This window comes from Asterias rubens, chromosome 9 (genome assembly GCF_902459465.1).
Source record: "Asterias rubens chromosome 9, eAstRub1.3, whole genome shotgun sequence".
In the NCBI taxonomy this organism is placed as follows: Eukaryota; Metazoa; Echinodermata; class Asteroidea; order Forcipulatida; family Asteriidae; genus Asterias; species Asterias rubens.
In genome coordinates, this window is record NC_047070.1 from 9,273,005 (window position 1) to 9,292,114 (window position 19,110).

Genomic DNA, 19,110 nt, shown 5'->3' on the forward strand with positions numbered 1-19,110 from the left:
CCCATAACATGGTGTCAGATGAGCTGATAATAGTGAAACAGTAAACATCAGAGAATTGATTGAGACTCAAAGGAAAGAGGCAATGACTACTTGACTTGTTCAGACCACTTCGGGTCATGTTCAGTCAAATACATGATTTGTATACATGAGTTGCTTTATACACTGTCAATAGAGGGCGGTATATAAGATGAGTGGTTTACCATCAACATCGACCAATCAGAATGGATAAACTGTCTTAGGTTATTTATGAATACAATTTCAAATCCAATTCTACTAAAATGATTATTACCTCTGTCCCTCTGAATACCATTCTCAACCCCACATTCAATACAATTTCAAATCAAATTCTACTAAAACGATTATTACCTCTCCGAACACCACATTCAACCCCACGTTACATTTTAGCATCATTAATACTACAGTTCTCATCTAGCCGGGCCGCGCAAAGCGCGGCATCCCGCTAGTAGCTATAATACGGGTAGGATTCACTCGTCCGTGTACGTACATGGATGTAGAACGAACGACCATTGAAGTAGGTTTTAAAACACTTGCTGTGAACCATTAAAATTCCTCTTCTGATGACACAATTATGTGAAGTCAATTATTAATCAATTAAAGTAAATTGCATGTGCTTTAAATAACCGTCGGCCACCCCATGAATTTAACTTTGTTCGATTAAAACGGCTGATGCAAGAGTCTATGTACGTGTGTGTGCGCATGCTCCAAGTCTGACATTTCTCATCGGGGGAAATCCCCTTTCGGTTATTATTTCACAACAACACTACACGAAACGGGGAACAATCAAGCATTGTTATACGTCGTGGACTTACAATTTTTGGCAGTGATTTTACTCATTTTGGGCCATCATGGCCAACGCCACACCAGACAATAATGAGGACAAAAATTTACCGATTATTACCGAAATTTTCCGGGATTATTTGAAGGAGAATTTCAACCTAACCGGAGAGTTTTTGGCAGAACTGTTTTGCTCAAGTGGCATGAGCGAAGGTAAGGGGTCTTTTTTATTTGTACGATCGGTAAGTTATACAGGGAGCTATTTTTGTTTTGTCCGGACCTGGGCCAATAATGTGGTACTCCAGTACGACTGTCGGGGTGAAAGGGTTGTGTTATCGCAGTCTTGGGCTGAACAATCTAGGAGTTTGGGCCTATATGGAAAATATCTTGCAAGTTTGGTTTGTTCGCTTTTAAGTGTAAATTGTTATACCGGCCGGTATGATCTGATGATGTGATGATGTGTCAGCCGAGTTATTGGAATTTCCCTTCCGCCTACTTCTAGAAACTATAAGGCTCGATCACGGGGGAGCCTTATAGTTTCTAGACGTACTTTCCACCGTATTTAACAAAATATATTCAGTTTGGCTATAATTAATACAAATTGTACGATTTTGTGTTGTACTCGGTATTTATATTTTATCCATTTATTTTACTATCTTATAGACCTAGACAGAACTGGATCGCTGTACGTACTCCTTTTTTTCGAAAATTTGTGGTTATTATTCAACCAATAATGACAATAGTACGACAGGAGTACAGCGCCCCAGTTAGGGCTAGACTGGGTCTACTTAGACTCATAATGGGGCCCTGTGCTTTGAAATTTCAGCTATTCAAAAGCAACGCAGTTGTCAAAAAGGAGATTTCAAGCATAAATTCCAGGGCCATGTGTCCCTCTGTGCACAAGGAAAATAATGTGTATACCATATTGAATAACCCCCTTTGTTGCTATGAAAGTGGGCAATGTACGGGCCGTATACGGGCCGTATGCGTGTCCTTATAAAGGCCTACATCTGAAGAAGCACGCAGCATGTAGACATGGTTTGATTTTTACATAGGGTTGTATATAAGAACTAGAGGGCCCACGGGTGATGCTGCGTGCACAACGCGACGAGACCAAAAGGAGACCCACGCGTCATTTTGTAAGGACGTTGTTTGCCCGTTGAATACGATGCAATGCTATTTTGTCAACTTACAAAATGGCTGCACACCGGGCAGCTACAAAATGGCTGCACACACCGGGCTGCAAATCTAAGCTTGTGCGCCCTCTAGTTCTTAAATAGCTCTATGGATTGTTATGGCACATTGCACGCACACTCTCACAGGCGCCATGTTGTGGGCAGGTATTTGATATGGTAACGTCATATTTGATATGGTCTAACTGGACACCCTCTTTAAAATGTTGGCGCCCTGTCATTTAAATTTTAAGTGAACACTGTGAACACCCAGTTTTAGAATTTCCTGAAAATTTGGACACCCTATTAAATCCTGGCTAAAACCTTGGTCCACAACTGACTGCCCCAAAAAATAAACTATGTTCTGAAGTTACATATTCGTTCCAGACGCTTATTATATTGTTCACCGTAAGCCAGTCTGTCATAAATGCAATCTGATGCGAATAGGCCTCTCTTAATATTTATGCATGAGTTGCGTCACAATTCTAACCCCAAACGATCCACTGCAACGATTGACGTGCGCCTATAGCCTCATTTGGGGTCAGAATTATGACGTCATGCATTAATATTAAGAGAGGCGTATACTCCTAGAACTATGATAAAGTTTGTTTGTTGTACTTCCTGCAGAAACATTTACCAGCTCAGAGCGCATCCTCGGCGACAAAGCCCCTGTCTCTTTGCTCCTTGATGAGCTCAAGAAGTGGAACAAGAAAGGAACTTATGAAGTGTTCATTCGTTGTCTCAGATCTACAGGTACATGATTTGAAGTCTAGGGGCCCTTTAGAACAATCAATGTTTTCAAATGACAAATGAGTTTTGTTTTTGTTTTTTTAAATTGTTGGTGGTCTGGTCAAAATTAAGTTTTTTAATATATAATAGTTAACATAAAACTGACAGTAAAGTGCCTCTGCGCCCGCTGGGGAGATGGTGAGGTGAGGGTTTATTCTTCGACTTCAACTTTTAAAGGCACTGTGGACACTATTGGTATTTACTTAAAATAATTATTAGCATAAAAAAACCTTACTAGGTAACAAGTAATGGGGAGCTGTTGCTAGTATGAGAAACGGCTCCCTCTGAAGTATAACGTAGTTTTCGAGAAAGAAGTAATTTTCCACAAATTTGATTTCGAGACCTAAGAATTAGATTGTGAGGTCTCGAAATCGAGCATCTGAAAGCACACAACTTTCATAGTATCTCGCAACTTCGAGGACCAATTGAGCTCAAATTTTCACAGGTTTGTTGTTTTATGCATATGTGGAAATACACCAAGTGAGAAGACTGTACTTTGATAACAGTTTCCAGTGTCTTGAACAAAAAAAGATTCTAAAAACAAAATAAATAGAGAAGAATTTGTTTTCCACTTCAAATATGATGTCTCCACTTTTAATTATGTTGAGAGTCATGGCCGAGTGGTTAAGAGCATCGAATTCAAGTACTGGTGCAGTCATGACTGGAGTGTGGGTTCGAATGTTGATCATGTCACTTCTGTCCTTAAGCAAGATATTTTACTACAATTGCTTCTCTTCACCCAGGGGTATAAATTGGGTACCTGCGAGGGTAGAGGTTGATATTGTGTATGAAAAAACCACAAGCGCCTTATAAGCAGCTCAGGGCTGTATACTCCCCAGGGAGCTGAGAAACATTAAAAAGGGATGTTATTGGCCCTATGACCAGGGAACTAATGTAAAGTGCATTGATAAGAATTTGTTATTAATATTTATTTATTGCTAGGAAACGACGACCATGCCAACTTTCTGGAGGGTTACTCAGAGATGGATGCAGCTGAAGATAGATTGCTTGTCAAACACATCATGCGGCCTTACTGCGTCAGACTCATCAATCGGATACAACCTGAGGACATTCTACCGATGATGTTCTGCTTTAGCCAAGAAGAGGCTGATGGCATATTCCGTGTTGTGGATAGATTTGGGGATATTCGAGGGGCTCAGGCTTTCTTGGGAATTCTATTCAAGAAGGGAATGGAAGGTTTTTGTCAGCTTCTGGAAGGTTTGAGAAAAACCAATAACGCAATTCTGGCAACCGAACTTTACGATATGATCAATTCAGCAAGAAAAGAAGGTATCTACTTCAGTTATTTAATTCTAAGTTGATCAGATGAATAATCCTGTGATTTTGGTTGTTGATATAAAAGATTAAATAGCTCTGACTGTTTTTAAAATACTTTCAAAAATCTTGCAATTTTGCGAATTTTTTAAAACTTTGCTCGTGTTCCGCTGACAGAATACCAGTGGAATAATATCAATCTCTTTTAAACTGATGTAGATCTTTTTAGAGTTTCAACCCTTTTGCTGTTGGAGTAAGTTTTAACATTCTAGGAAAGAAAAAAAAACAAAGAGAGAGAATAAAAAAAGATTTTTGCTTAGAGCTCCGTAGGGTTGCTACATGTAGTTACAAAAAAAAGAAAAAAAAGAAAAGAAACTGCATATATCATTGCGGTACCCGCTGCCAAAACATAGGATTCGAGCTGCTTTTAGCTACCGAGCAACCTCGGTAGTCCAGTTGGTATGACACTGCTCTGGAATTGCAAGAGCATGGGTTTGAATCCGACCTGAGTAACATGCCTGTGATATTTTTTTCACAGGACTCAGGAAAGTACTGAGTATACAGTGCTGATAACACACATCGGTGTATGGGTAAAAACCAAAATTAATATTTCCAGGGGTGAGAGTCATTACTAACTAAAAAGTCTGAAACTTGGATACAAATTCAAAGGTATGTTGAAATGATGCCATTTCTACCATTTGGTAACCCCTGGGGTTATAGATTCCAAGGAGCTTTTGGAAACAGTATTCAAAGCACTAGAGAAGTAGACCAATGAGCAGGATTTCTTTATTTGTGGAAAAATATTGTCTGATTTACTTCACCAGGCCGGCATAAAAAGTCTGAATTCAGCCAAAAGTCTGACCATCTCATCCCTGTATTTCTTTTTCAGATGGGTTAAACAATCTCTCATCCAAAGGTTTTGATATGGATTGGGCGTCCTCGTCATCATCCTACACAGGTACCATAATGGATAGGCCAAATATTTTTGAGGGTGACGCCCCTATGGAGGACAACACCAGTGGATATCCAGAGAGTGGAACTTTACAGATGAACATATTGTTTTCGACCGCTCAAGGGGTGAGAGATGTGAACTTAAAGGGGCCGTTGCCTTGGATCGGAGCAAGTTTGTCTAAAATTGTTTTGAACCGTTTGTTATAAAATGCATAAAAATGGTTGGTTGGAAAGATGTTTTAAAAGTAGAATATAATGATCCACACAAAAATGCCTTGAAATTCCACGGTTTGTGGGTAATTTTTTACTCCACAAAATGGCCGACCGTGTTAGTTCACAAAATAAAAGGAAAAACATGCAATTTCGAGGCATATTTGTGTAGATCGTTATATTCTACTGTTAAAACATCTTTCTAATCACATGCATTTCATAACAATGGTTTTCAAACACTTTTTATAGACCAACTCACCAGATACAAGGTAGCGTGTCCGTTGAAATGGGATGTCAGGAAGCAAGAAATAAAATGTTACTTCGGGAGATAAACCCGAATCGCAAGAAGTTTAAGGTTGTGATAATGAACTTCTCATTTGTACTGAGGGAAATATTTTTAAAGGATTTAGTGACAAGATTAATGTTTCACTTTCAACTGATTGCTTGGACACTGTTAATTTTTGCCGTGATCAGAGCAATCAGCAAAATGAGCAATGCCAAATTACAGTTCAGAATAAGCTAAGAATAATTGTGCTGAGCAGAAGCAGTTTACCAGCCAAAATTTCATAAAGTTTACATTGGTGCAACTGCATGGTTCTCCACCTAATTTTTGCTCAACAAAAACATTTGCATATAGCAGTATTTTTTTGTTAAACGGCTTATAAAACTGGGCCCTGATAGTAAGATATTCTGATGAATTTTTGTTTTATTGTTAAGAATGCCCTCATAGTAAGCAGTAGGGAATGCGACACTCAATTTACATTATTGCTCATTGATCTTGAGTTTTTTTGATGTACCGCTACAATTTTTTCTACAATTTCTAATTTTCTTTTGAAGGCATCGGCTGGAAGTTCTGAAATGCAAGTATCGGGTGAAAAGATTCAGCCACTTAGACTGCATAATTTTCAAAAGGAGCTAGTCCAGTCTGCTTTGAGGGGATTAAACTCGGTGATCGTGGCCCCTACTGGCTCTGGCAAGACTGTCATGGCTGCCAGGGTGGTGAAAGCATTCCTTAATCGAGAGCCAGGAGTAGGACCAAGGGTCGGTAACCCATCGAGGGTGTTGAGCCAGGGCTCAAACAAGGTTATTTTCCTTGTCAACAAGGTGAGATGAAAGGGCGTATTGGTGATTGGATATGGTTAGAAAGGTGTATAATAAAGGGGGAGGGATAAGTTTCGGAACCTCTTCCAAGAGGTATTTCTACTGCTACTTCCCTTCAAGGCTTCAAGACCGGACTGAAGACATATTTATTTATTTAAGCGTTCTTACTAAATCAGTTTCATGTTTTCTGTTAAATGTATACATTAGTTTTCTTTTTTGTGCGCCATGGGTTTCTCTATTGAGACAGATATGTGCGCATAATAAGTTTATAATTATTATTATTAAGGGTAATTGAAGGATTGGTTGGGCAAACTATTAAAGTTAGGGATTAGGGTTATTGAAATGATAAGTTGGGAAAGTGTTTAGAGTTTAGGGCTAGGGATCAAGGTTAGGGTATAAGGTGAACGTTGAGGAGCCTTGTTTTGTTTTTCTTTTTCTGGTATGTCTTGATAGGTTTATCTTTGAGAGGGCAAGTCCATTTTCGTTTTTGAAAGGACAATTGCATCGGAATTTTTAGAGTGTATGGGAAACTTCTATAAAGGAGTCCAAGACTGGGGTGATGGTGGCCGAGCGGGTTAGGGTATTAGACTCAAGCTCTGTAATTTACGTAAAGTTGGTCTGAAACTTAATCATAATTGCTTCCCTCCCACCCAAGAGTGCAAATGGGTTCTGATAAGAGCTGGTGACTGGCATCCTGTCCAGACATGCCAGAAATATTCTCAGTCCTTTAATGTCAATGTAACACCGGCCTGAAAAGCCAGACATATTGGTTTGGCGCAGACTCATTTAGATATATTATTACCATGATGTGGCACAAACTGCCGCTAACCAACCGGAAGCGCAATAATGGATTCCATCTCAAGTCAGTGTAACCAAACCGTCCTGAAAAGCAGGCGAATTAGTTCAACCCTACTTCTGTATCATTTATCCTAACCACTTGTTTGATTTTGAACTCATTGCTTATTACAGGTTCCTCTTGTGGAGCAACAGTGCAGTCTGTTCAAGACCTACATGGATGAGACACGCATCATTGGGCTGACCGGGAGCGGGATGAGCAGCGCGGCCTCCCTGAGTGACTTGTTGGAAATGAAGGACGTCTTGGTGATGACGGCGCAGATCTTGGTCAATGCCCTTCAGAATCCGGACCAAAACTCTGATCAATCCATAGAGCTTTCTAAGATAGGTCTGCTGGTCCTTGATGAGTGTCACCATTGTAAGGTATGTTGATAAAATCAGTAGGTGCTGTTGGACCCTGCGGGGTGCACTACTCATTATGCTCTACTTCTTGGCTGCTGCCTTGATGTTTACTTCAATTACGACTATTCAACACCAACTTATATTGCAACAAACCACCCTGCTGGAAGTCTTCTTGGCTAAATTGGCACTGCTTTGTGGAGATTACCTCTTTTCTTCCTTCTTGATTTTACAAAACCAACCACCAAAACCCTTTCAACATAGCGGAGGACTGAACTGCAATTACATTTTCCCATTCATTGAACTCACAGAGCCAACCACCAGAACCCTTTTCAACATAGTGAGAGACAGTGCAGCGCCGCTCCAACATAGTGGAGGAAAGCAATACATGCCATCCATGCCTCTTCTCATCTGTTGCGCTCCAAAGGCAAGGCCAGGATTCAATGACCAAACATATTCAACAAGTGCACAACATTTTATTTTCCCTGTCAGACTTGTTACTTTGGGGATGTGCTGATAACTTCTGTAGAAACGACGGAGACATTTTATGCCTCACTTATATTTGTCTTTATGGGAATATTTATGTGATTTTCTTGGTCTCCTTTTTCTTGCAGAAAGACGACCCCTACAATGCGGTGATGTCACGTTACTGTGATTTGAAGATGTCGTCTCCTGAGGTTCCAAGGCCACAGGTAAAGATGACATTCACTTGTTGACAACTGTTTTCTAACTGGTGCCTATAGGCCTACCCCTTCCCACCCCTTACTCCAAACAGCATAGACAACGGGGAAGTGCTGGGGGAACACAATATTCCAGGGTGGAAAGGAAAGATATCGAAAACAAAAAAGTTGCATCCCCTTAATAAGGTGATCCCCTGGCTGTCGCTTCCCAGGTTGTATCGTAATTTGGGTGTGATCCCTGGCTACACGGCAGTTAACGGTTGTATGTCTTCTGACTGGCACCCCCGAACAAAGATATTGACAAAATAGGGACACCGCCAACATAGGGCTAGATAGCTCAGTTGGTAGAGCGCCGGCACGTTAATCCAGAGGTCATTGGTTCGAATCCCACTCTAGTCAATTCTTTGTTCAACCCTCAAAAACATTTCAAAATTTACCCAGTCAGTTTCTCTTGTGGTTTGTATTGATAAGGAAAGAAAAGCTGAACAAACATGACATGACCCGCACTGTTACACAACATATTCGTTAAAAACAAATCTTGCTTCGCCCTTACTCCCTAAAAACAATTATAAAGTTGACAATTAACATGTATTTCTCTTGTGGTCTGTCTATTTCCTCTGTCTGTCTGTAGATACTTGGACTGACGGCTTCTTTGGGCGTAGGTAAAGGAGGAGGGCAGTATGCGGCTGAGACACACATTCTGAAGATCTGTGCTAATCTGGACACGGAGGATCTATGTATTGTGCAGAGTGAACAGAACAAGCGAGAGCTAAGACTAAAGAGGGATAAACCACGAGAAGGTTTGTTTATCATCATCATCATCATCATTTAGGCTAGCTGTGATCATCCAGTGTACGATGTGGTTCTCTTTAATATGTAAATGCCATTCATTTTAATTTCTTGTCGTTCTGGTCCATGTTGTTCCTGCATATACCCAGGATGATGTCATCTCTCCACCTTCTTCTCTGTCTACCTCATTTTCTTTTCACGTCCTTGATTGCCAATCCATTATTCTTGCTGTCCAGCATCTATTGTCATTTCTTCGGGCAGTGTGTCGCAGCCCATCTCCATTTACCTTGTTTTAATGTCCTTGTGATGTCTCTTAATTATTCCAGTTTTTCTCCAGTTTTGTTCATTGCTTATCTGCTTTTATTATTGCTTTGTGTACTATATTATGTTAAATCTATATTAATTTTATTGTGTACCCCATTCAGACGTGGGGCAACAGATCTACGGATCATAGTATGTAGTTGCTTTTGTTGTCCCTCGCCCATCTTGGGGGGTATATTGTCAATGTATTTTGTTTTGTTCTGTTATGGCAAATTTAATAAAAATACTAATAATAATTGCGTCTTTAAGATCAGAATATGAAAACAAGTGTATCCCTTGGCTTCTGTAAACATAATGCTGATTGATAGACAACATTATCAAGAATTAGAAAACGTAATAGTCACTGTGTGAAAGTTTTAATTGATTACGGAGCCTTACTTATCAAGAAAACGATTTATGGTCCATTGTAAAAGTGAATCCATGACATATTGCGATTGATGGAGTATGCTTTAAAGTAAATATATTGGTTATTTTGTTTTCGTTTTCAGAAATCTTTTCTGTGCCACACCGCACAGATGATAGCTTTGTCACTGAAATGATTGACGTAATGGTGAAGATTGAGGCGAAGATTTTACAAACTCCAGGTATTTTTTTACATGTTTTATATTTGAAACAAAGCACACAAAGTTTCCGAGAAAGATTCAACTTAAAAAAAAATACACCTTGCATTTTGTAAATAGTTCATTCAAACATAGAAATGGGTAGTGGTTATGTTCAATCTTGCACCATATCCTGCAGGATGTTGGCTCCAGAAATGTTCACTATCCACTCTCTCCATGGCTATTGTATTGTATTGTAAAGAACATGGTTTAGCAAAGTTTAGATAGTAAAACAGCGGGCACCACTTTTTTTAGTTGGTTCTGAAAAGAACTGATGATGTAAGGGGGGACCTAAAAAGCATATCAAAACCATTAGTTATCAGACACAGAGAATGTATTCATGAACGATGCGTGTTAGCGAAAATCTGACACTTTGATCACAGTTTGCTTTGATCAGCTGATAGTCCACTTTCTCCTGAAGACAGTTAGAGCATACCAGTCAAAAAACCATCAGTTGTTAGCCCAGGTCAAAATTCCAGTTGAACCTAGTTAACTGGGGTCAACTGGTGTAACTGGATAGTGATCAAACTCGTCCATTTTCCATATTAACCAACTGGTTTGGACTAGGTTTAACTGTGTTCAACTAGGTTGAAGTTATAAACCAGTTGGTTTCTGTCCATTTTTCATATTAAACCAACTGGTGTTAACTGTGTTTAACTAGTTTATCAACTGGTTTTCAACTAGTTCCAGTTAAACCCAGTTTAACTAGGTTCAACTGGAATTTCGACCTGGGAGATAGCCAGATAATAGGGAGTTTTCGTTTTCGACGATGGATGGTTCTGCGACAGTTTTTCAGCCAAACATTGTCGTTTTCAGCACAACGAAGATCCATCCCAAGTACGGTCGTAGAAATGAGGGACGACCATCCTCAAAGCCGACGTATGCGCAGATGACGCCAAATGTCATCATTATCGCTGCAGAACCATCTGTTGTCGAAAACGAAAAAACTCCCTTTCATGCAAGATCTGTGTTATGCAAACCTCTCACTACGTTAAACCTCTGATTCATTACTTTAGCGGGAAACAGATGGATGAGGTTATCTGGATGCCCAAAGCGTGGCAGCCAGGAGTATGAGAACTGGCTTGTCCAAATGGACAAGTTCTTCGTTGAAGAAGCTGACCGCGACCAAACTCTTCTTACAACATGCAAAGATCATCTTAAGGTAATTGGGATGTTTTTTTATTCTACCTCTCTATGTGGGTTTGAATGAAAACTTAAACAAATTATTTGTTAATAATTATTTTGTTGTCTTGTTTTTGTTGGATTCTTCAGGTGCTGAGTGATTGCAGAAATGGTCGGTGCTTAACTATTTTGTGTTATGAAAGCTATCAAAATTGTTCTATATTTAAAAACCAACTGCTCTGAACAAATCTTTTTATATTTTTTTATGCTTGATTGTTTCCGCCGCTTTTTTGGTGCTATTTTAAACGACATCGCCTTGGGGTCCAGTCATGGATGTAATTTATTATTATTATCTATTGTAAAGACACTGGACACTATTGGTAATTGTCGAAGAGCAGTCTTCTCACTTCTCAACATATGCATTAAATCACAAACCTAAGAAAATTTGAGCTCAATCGGTCATCGAAATTGCGAGATAAAAATGAAAGAAAAAACACCCTTGTCACACAAAGTTGTGTGCTTTCAGATGCTCAATTTCGAGACCTCAAATTCTAAATCTGAGGTCTCAAAATCAAATTCGTGGAAAATTACTTCTTTCTCGAAATCTACATCACTTCAGAGGGAACCGTTTCTCACCATGTTTTATACTACCAACCTCTCCCCATTACTCGTTACCAAGTGAGGTTTTACTAATTATGTGATGCTAATAATTATTTATGAGTAATTACCTAAAGTGTCCACTGCCTTTAACAAACTTGGTTTGTATAAATTTGAGTAAAACTTAGTTTCATAATTCAATTTTGGCAAACTCTGTTCTATCGCAGTTTTGACAAACTCAGCTCTTCACATTTTTTTTCCAGCAAACTTGGTTCTTGTTTCAGCTTTGCCATCAAAGGTTCTTGGTCCAATTTTGGAAATACTTTCCCTGTGCTTGTTTCAGTTTTTGAAAAAGCGTTTAACTTAATTATTTCATCTTAAAACTACTATGTAATAAAAAACTACAGGATAGATACACTGATCCCAGGGTTCTCCCTATGCTATTGTTTCACCCAGAAATGCACACATTTTTCAGCTGACACGCAAAATTTTGAAGCCAAAATGCCCCCCCCCAAAAAAAAAAAAAAAGTTATAATTTGTTTTAACTTCACACAAACTCATAATTTTTTTTAAAATAATGTTCAGAAAGCCTCAAATATTGCACAGTAGTGGGGCTATTAAACAGAAAGTTAAAAACATTCAAGGGACCTTGTGTAACTACATTTAGCAATCTAAAGTTTTGGTCAATAAGAAAATTCCCCTAAAGTTTTGAAAAACTTTTTGAGTGTCTTTATTTTTGTGTTAGGTGTTAAATGACTGTCTTTATATCAACCGAGATGCCAGGACTCAAGATGCTATGAACCATTACATGCATTACATTCAAGAACTCAAGGATGCAACCGAAGGCCTGAATGAGATAGAGGGAGAACTGGTTCAAATGTTTCAAGGTAAAACACAAGAGGCTAAACTATAGTCTTATCTCGAGTTAGGAAGAGTTGCTTGTCCTAAAAAAACTAGCGGTATAAGTTTTTTATAACTCAATGTGTCCTAAGTTAGGACTCTCTTTGTGAAATTGACCACAGACCTTTTACTGCGTGGCTGCTGTCTGGTAACATGAGAAAAAATAATACCTTTTTATTTATTTTTTATATTTTTTTTTTATGCAAGTCGCCAGACACACAAGGCCTGAAGGCCACTTCAAGGTGTGGGCTACATTATTTTTGTCCAGAGGCTGTTGCCACCCACTCCAAGGGCTGAAACAGGGTTACCCCTTTTACAGTCCATACGGATGTAGGCTTGGCTATCATCAGTCCGAAGCCTGGCCGGTAGAGCAGAAAGCACTACCTCCCCAATTTTATGTTGCAAGTGTCACAACCGGGTTTCGAACCCACACTCTGCTGATCAAACACCAGAGCTTGAATCCGGGGCTCTTAGCTGATATTAAAGGAATATTTATGATTTTGTTGGTTGATAATGCAACAATTTCAGTTATTGTTGCTGTTGGTTTTTCCTTATGTTGACGGGGTTAATTAGTTTATACCCTGCATTTTCACTAAGCAATCAACTACCAACATACATGGTTTTTATTTAATTTGTTGGCCTACTGGTGCAATCAAACTCGTTTTTATTGCAAAAAATACATCCTTAAAATCTGTTTTTAAAGGTTGATTAACTTTTTGTATCTTTATCTTATATAAAATACTGCTTTTATATTTGATTTCATAATAGCCCTTATTAGTCTCCAACTGGATTGCTATTATATGACATATGCCTTTAAAACATGTTTGTTCGCCGGGTGTGTTTTTTGGGGTGCTTTTTAGTTTTTATAGACTACATGTGCACAATTTGTTAATTTCCTTCTGTGTATTGATGTTTTTAACCAACTGTAACCATTGTTCAATCGTTGGGCTTTGGTGTGAATATACCAAAAAATATTAATAATAATAGTAATGACACATTAAAATCCAAAATGTGTTTTATTTCCACTATGAAGATGCCCCTCTATCTTTTACAGGGAAGGTAAACTATTGGGAATTGTCAAAGACCAGTCTTCTCACTTGGTGTATCCCAACATAAGCATAAAATAACAAGCCTGTGAAAATTTGGGCTCAATTGGTCATCGAAGTTGCAAGAAAATGAGGAAAAGAAAAAACACCCTTGTTGGAGGAATTTGTGTGCTTTCAGAAGTCTTTTATTATTTTAGTGAGAAATTACCTCTTTCTCAAAAACTACGTTACTTCAGAGGGAGTTGTTTCTCACGATGTTTTATACGATATCAACAGCTATCCAATGCTCGTTACCAAGTCAGTTTTTAAGTTAATATTTGTTTTGAGTAACTACCAAACGTGTACCTTCCCATTTGTGTACCTTGAGCAGCTTTTTTTGATGAGTTGGCCTAATGAACAATTGGGTGAAAATTATTCACTGCGTCGCCCTATTCCAGCATTTTTGCGCATAAAGTGTCGCCCTATTGTGGCAGTAATAATAATAACAAGATTATTATTAATTTCTTTCGTAGACAAATTGGGACGCTTCGAAATGTTGGCGTCAAGTCACCAGCAAAAACACCAGAATCCCCTCTTGGAATGTTTATCCGAGATTCTAAACGGATCCACAATGAAGAACCCAGACTCACGAGGGATCCTCTTCTGCAAGACTCGAAACACTACAGAGGCTCTTATTGCTTGGATTGAGAACACGCCTAGCCTGGCTTTCCTCAATCCAGGGCGACTGATCGGCAGCGGTGGATCTGGAGGTAAGCAAATGCTATTTCTTTTGGTCTTCATGTTAGTTCCAAGCTATAGAGTAAAAAGACTAATTCACATTAGGCTATATCCTTAACTCATGAGTAAACCTGCAAATTAAGTTAGTCTAGAAAAGAAATCTATCCCACAGGTTGTTAAACCCCAAACAAAGAGTTATCATCACCAAAGTTTATTCGAAAGTACAGTTAATAATTTTAGTCTCACTGACGAGACGAGCACTATTTTTGTGGAAAATTGTTTCACTCATTTCACAAAAATACAGCACCCCAGCAAATGCTTTTAAGGGAAGCATTCTACCATTGTTATCTTTAAACCATGTAAGTTTTAAGAAAATCTGTAGAAGTTTGTGTTTTGTGTCATACAAAAAGTACCCTTTACTTCTAACTTTACAAATACTACATCTAGGTTTGTTTCATCTTCTTCAGGCTTAACTCAAACTAAACAGGAGGATCTGTTGAAGATGTTCAAAGATGGCAGGCACAAGATCATTGTGGCCACCTCGGTAGCTGAGGAAGGGCTCGACATCCAACAATGTAATACTGTCATTCGCTACAACTACATCTCCAATGAAATCGGACGAGTCCAAGCTCAAGGTATAAGAGCTTAAAACCACAATGAGGGCATGGGGAGGAGGGGTGTAGTTTTGTTCATTTGTCTAATGTTTTATTTTCTAAAGGGTGGCTGCAGTGTTTTTTTAACAATTTAAACGATTAAACATGACTTTTTAAACCTGAAATATTTTTATATATTTTTTATTAAATGCGCAAGTATTTTAAAAATGGTTTTCAAAAGATTAAGGGAACCCACCCCGCCCCTAAAGGGGAGCCTTCATTTTCATAAACGTGACGTCATGTCGGTAACCCGAGCTGTCGGGCCCCCTGGCTGTGTGCATAGAGAAGTGTGCACTGTGTGGCCTGGTACCTAGGCGCGTGTAGTAAGGGACCAGACTTTTTTTGCTGACGATATGTTTGAATTCCGGACGTGACGTCGATGGTAGGGGCGGTAACAATCCACAAAAGGGGGGGGCCAGGACTTATTCGCTAATTACGCAAGTCGGATATGTCGGGGAAAAAAAAAAAACACATTTTATTTATGTTCAATACATATATCAGAAATAAATTACAGCAAAATTAACTGTTTTATTTGAATTCACTGCTGCATCCCTTTAATATTTGTATTATATGCAGTTAACTCCTTGAGCCCAACCTTTGCTATTTCAACTGATGATTACCCAATCTATGTATGGGTGTTTGGTTTGGCCTCAACGAGTGTACCTGTTTGGGGCTAACGTTTATACGCTTTGCTTTTTTTTTCAGTAGCATCATAAAATGTATTAATTTCTATCTGGCTAAACTGTATTTTGGGGCTAACGGTTATACGCTTTGCTTTTTTTTCAGTAGCATCATAAAATGTATTAATTTCTATCTGGCTAAACTGTATTTTGGGGCTAACGGTTATACGCTTTGCTTTTTTTTCAGTAGCATCATAAAATGTATTAATTTCTATCTGGCTAAACTGTATTTTGGGGCTAACGGTTATACGCTTTGCTTTTTTTTCAGTAGCATCATAAAATGTATTAATTTCTATCTGGCTAAACTGTATTTTGGGGCTAACGGTTATACGCTTTGCTTTTTTTTCAGTAGCATCATAAAATGTATTAATTTCTATCTGGCTAAACTGTATTTTGGGGCTAACGGTTATACGCTTTGCTTTTTTTTCAGTAGCATCATAAAATGTATTAATTTCTATCTGGCTAAACTGTATTATTTGGAACATGTACATATGATTGCCTGTATTTGTTCTATTTTTTTCAACAAGAATATGTAATAAGCGTATTTTTTTAATAAATGAATTTACTACGAAACGTATTATTTAATTGAATTGTTACTGTCAAAACAAACCTTGAAACCTAGTACTGGGGTAAATGTTTAAATCTGAAGGGTCAATTCCACTTAGTAGTTTTCATTACGTGATATATTTCTGATATTGAAACCAAGGATGCTCAAGCTGAGACGTCAAGCCAAAAGCCGTCATGGGTAGTGCTTTGGCAACCATGACCGTAAACAAATTTCTGACACAAAATGCACTGACCCAAATCATTCATTTCTGAGAGCTAGGCCTACGCGAAAATGGGTCGGCAACCAGGGGAAAAAAAGTTTATGAAGCAGGTCTAGTGTTGAATGTCAACACATAACAAAAGTCATTGTGATTACATAGTCCTTAAAAGACACTGGACACTATTGGTAACTGTCAAAGACCAGTCTTCTCACTTGGTGTATCTCAACATATGCATAAAATAACAAACCTGTGAAAATTTGAACTCAATTGGTCGTCGAGGTTGCAAGAAGAAACAACCTTATCACACGAAGTTGTTTGCTTTCAGATGCTTGATTTGGAGACCTCAAAATCTAATTTTGAGGTATTGAAATCAAATTCGTGGAAAATTACTTCTTTCTCGAAAACTACACTACTTCAGAGGGAGCCGTTTCTCACAATGTTTTATACTATCAACCTCTCCCCATTACTCGTTATCAAGTAAGGTTTTATGCTAATTATTATTTTGAGTAATAACCAATAGTGTCAACTGCCTTTAATATGACTTGATTTTTATTATTGTGACTTTCATACAGGTCGAAGCAGGGCACGTGATGGCAAGTTTTACCTGATTGTTTCAGATGAGTTGGGTCTCGCAGATCGAGAGACAAGAAATCGTATCCGGGAGACTATGATGTATAAAGCCACTGAGGGCATCAAGAATATGGGTCATCAAGGTTTTGTGAATCAGGTCATTTACATTTGTTTACTACTTATTTAGTATAATTTTATTTTTTTGTTACTTTTAATTAGTTACAAAATAGATTAAAATACCAAGCCAGTGAGTGGCAAGGAGGAACAGGTGACCAGCACCTCTACAAAGCTGTCCTGCCTGCCACAAAGACTGTCCCCTTCTACCCATCCCTCAGTTTAGGCGGGACCGACAATTACGAACGCCAACAGTGGCAACAGCAATTATGACTCTCAAGTGCAAAAATCACATTATTTTTTGTACCGGTATTCAATTGTTTTTTACTTTTATTTTTACAAATTCATTATGTTTTTTAAACCTTGTCCACGTGTGCCTATGACCACTAACGATGTGCACATCCTTTTCAAACCAACAGATTGCAAAGTTCCAGCAGGAGAGCCGTCACCTACGGTTGCACAAACAGAGAGTCAAGAACATGATGACCCAGAACAAACAGCTCGTGTCAATTCAGCTCATCTGCCGTAAATGCAAGAAGGAGGTGTGCACCCTGGACGACATACGCTGCATCGAAAACGCCCATCACATCGTTCTGAGTACCTCGTTCCCGGAGAGGTGCCGTCTCATCGACCATCCCAAACCAGTCAAGAAGGTCGATTTCGAGAAGTTGAAGAAAGTCATGTGCGGCAATGCCAACTGTCCGCAGGAATGGGGGATACAGATGAAGTATAAGGGTTGCAAGGCCTTTGCTCTAACTCCGGTAAACTTCATATTTCGTGCGAGTGACGGGAGACAGAGGGTCTTCAACAAGTGGAAGGAGATGCCGTATAAGGTCACTCAATGGACCATAGAGATGTTGGAACAGCTAGGGGAGATGGAAGGACAGGATAATCTTGAAGAGTCGAGCGATGATGAGGATGATGATGTGGATCAAGAGGAAAGTAACTCTCCGTCGTCTTAGACAGAGGGTCTTCAGCAAGTGGAAGGAGATACCGTATAAGGTCTCTCAATGGACCGTAGAGATGTTGGAGGAGCTAGGGGAGATGGAGGGACAAGATAATCTTGAAGAGTCGAGTGATGATGAGGATGATGATGTGGATCAAGAGGAAAGTAACTCTCCGTCATCTTTGGTAGTGTAGAGAGTCCAAATTCAAACATCAACCAATATCAAAATCAAAGCGCAAATTTTAAGCAGTAGCAGTTAATAACAATCCACTTAAAGCTATAGTAGTAGTTGCGGCCGACTTACTACCTTCTGCCTAGTTAGTAGTTAAAAAGCAGGACCGTTCTCTTCAGAACTGAGAATGCTCCTGAATTTTGAAAATCGACTCCGTGGTATATAAGGCAACCGTTCTCTAAAGAGCATAATCTACCTGGCAAGTAGATACATGCATGGCAGGTGTTACCACAAATCAATTATATATTGATACCTCACCATGCAATGCATCAAATCCCATAATACCTGAACTTTCTCATATTTTACACCACTATTTCCCCTTTGGCAGAATATGTAGTGACTATATGTCTGCAACAGATCTGGGTGATTTTAGTAGCCGAGGGGATGAAAGCGTATTTTTTTAATCATTTGCATGCGAGTTTAAAACAAAAGATGTAATTTTGATTGTGAAACATCGACAGGATTTACCTTTCTCCAGTTTTCTCGAGTCACATTGTAAGTGACAAAAATATTTTAAAATTACAACAAGAATGCACAGTTTATTCGCTGTTGAAAGTACCCCGATGTGGTAAAAAGTATGGTCAATAGTTCATTTTGTTTTTGTATGTCACATTAAGACTGCAGTGGCATCGTAAAAAAAATAAGTGTACAACAAATTATACCTTTGGTTTTTGAAACTGTTCAACTGATTTAATCCAATGTGAATGTAGATATATACAATAAGACAAGCCTGTGTTCAGAAGTTGCCTTAAATCTGGAGCCAATATGTCCCTGCAGAGAACAATCTCAGATTTTAAATCCCTTTATTTGAAGGCAGTGGAAACTTATGTAATGGAGAGCTGTTGATAGTATAAAACATTGTGAGAAACGACTCCCTCGGAAGTAACGTA

General features: G+C 38.8%; 1 protein-coding gene across 1 annotated transcript; it reads left to right on the plus strand.

Moving 5' to 3' along the window:
• The first annotated feature begins 785 nt into the window (after positions 1-785).
• On the plus strand, positions 786-19,101 carry LOC117294712 (probable ATP-dependent RNA helicase DHX58). The gene is made up of 15 exons (XM_033777223.1): positions 786-1,008; positions 2,595-2,720; positions 3,699-4,046; positions 4,921-5,108; positions 6,030-6,296; positions 7,263-7,511; positions 8,102-8,179; positions 8,799-8,967; positions 9,766-9,861; positions 10,893-11,038; positions 12,341-12,482; positions 14,054-14,290; positions 14,726-14,893; positions 16,931-17,085; positions 17,462-19,101. Exons 1-15 carry the CDS (start codon positions 867-869, stop codon positions 18,002-18,004), a joined length of 3,054 nt encoding a protein of 1,017 aa, XP_033633114.1. The 5' UTR covers positions 786-866; the 3' UTR covers positions 18,005-19,101.
• Positions 19,102-19,110: the final 9 nt, after the last annotated feature.

Bases quoted from the DNA above. Each gene is read 5' to 3' on its own strand.
- LOC117294712 (XM_033777223.1), top strand. From the start codon at position 867: ATGGCCAACGCCACACCAGACAATAATGAGGACAAAAATTTACCGATT. The intron at 9,862-10,892 runs GTATTTTTTTAC...TCATTACTTTAG, and splicing joins GAAGATTTTACAAACTCCAG to CGGGAAACAGATGGATGAGG. The intron at 14,894-16,930 runs GTATAAGAGCTT...ACTTTCATACAG, and splicing joins CGGACGAGTCCAAGCTCAAG to GTCGAAGCAGGGCACGTGAT.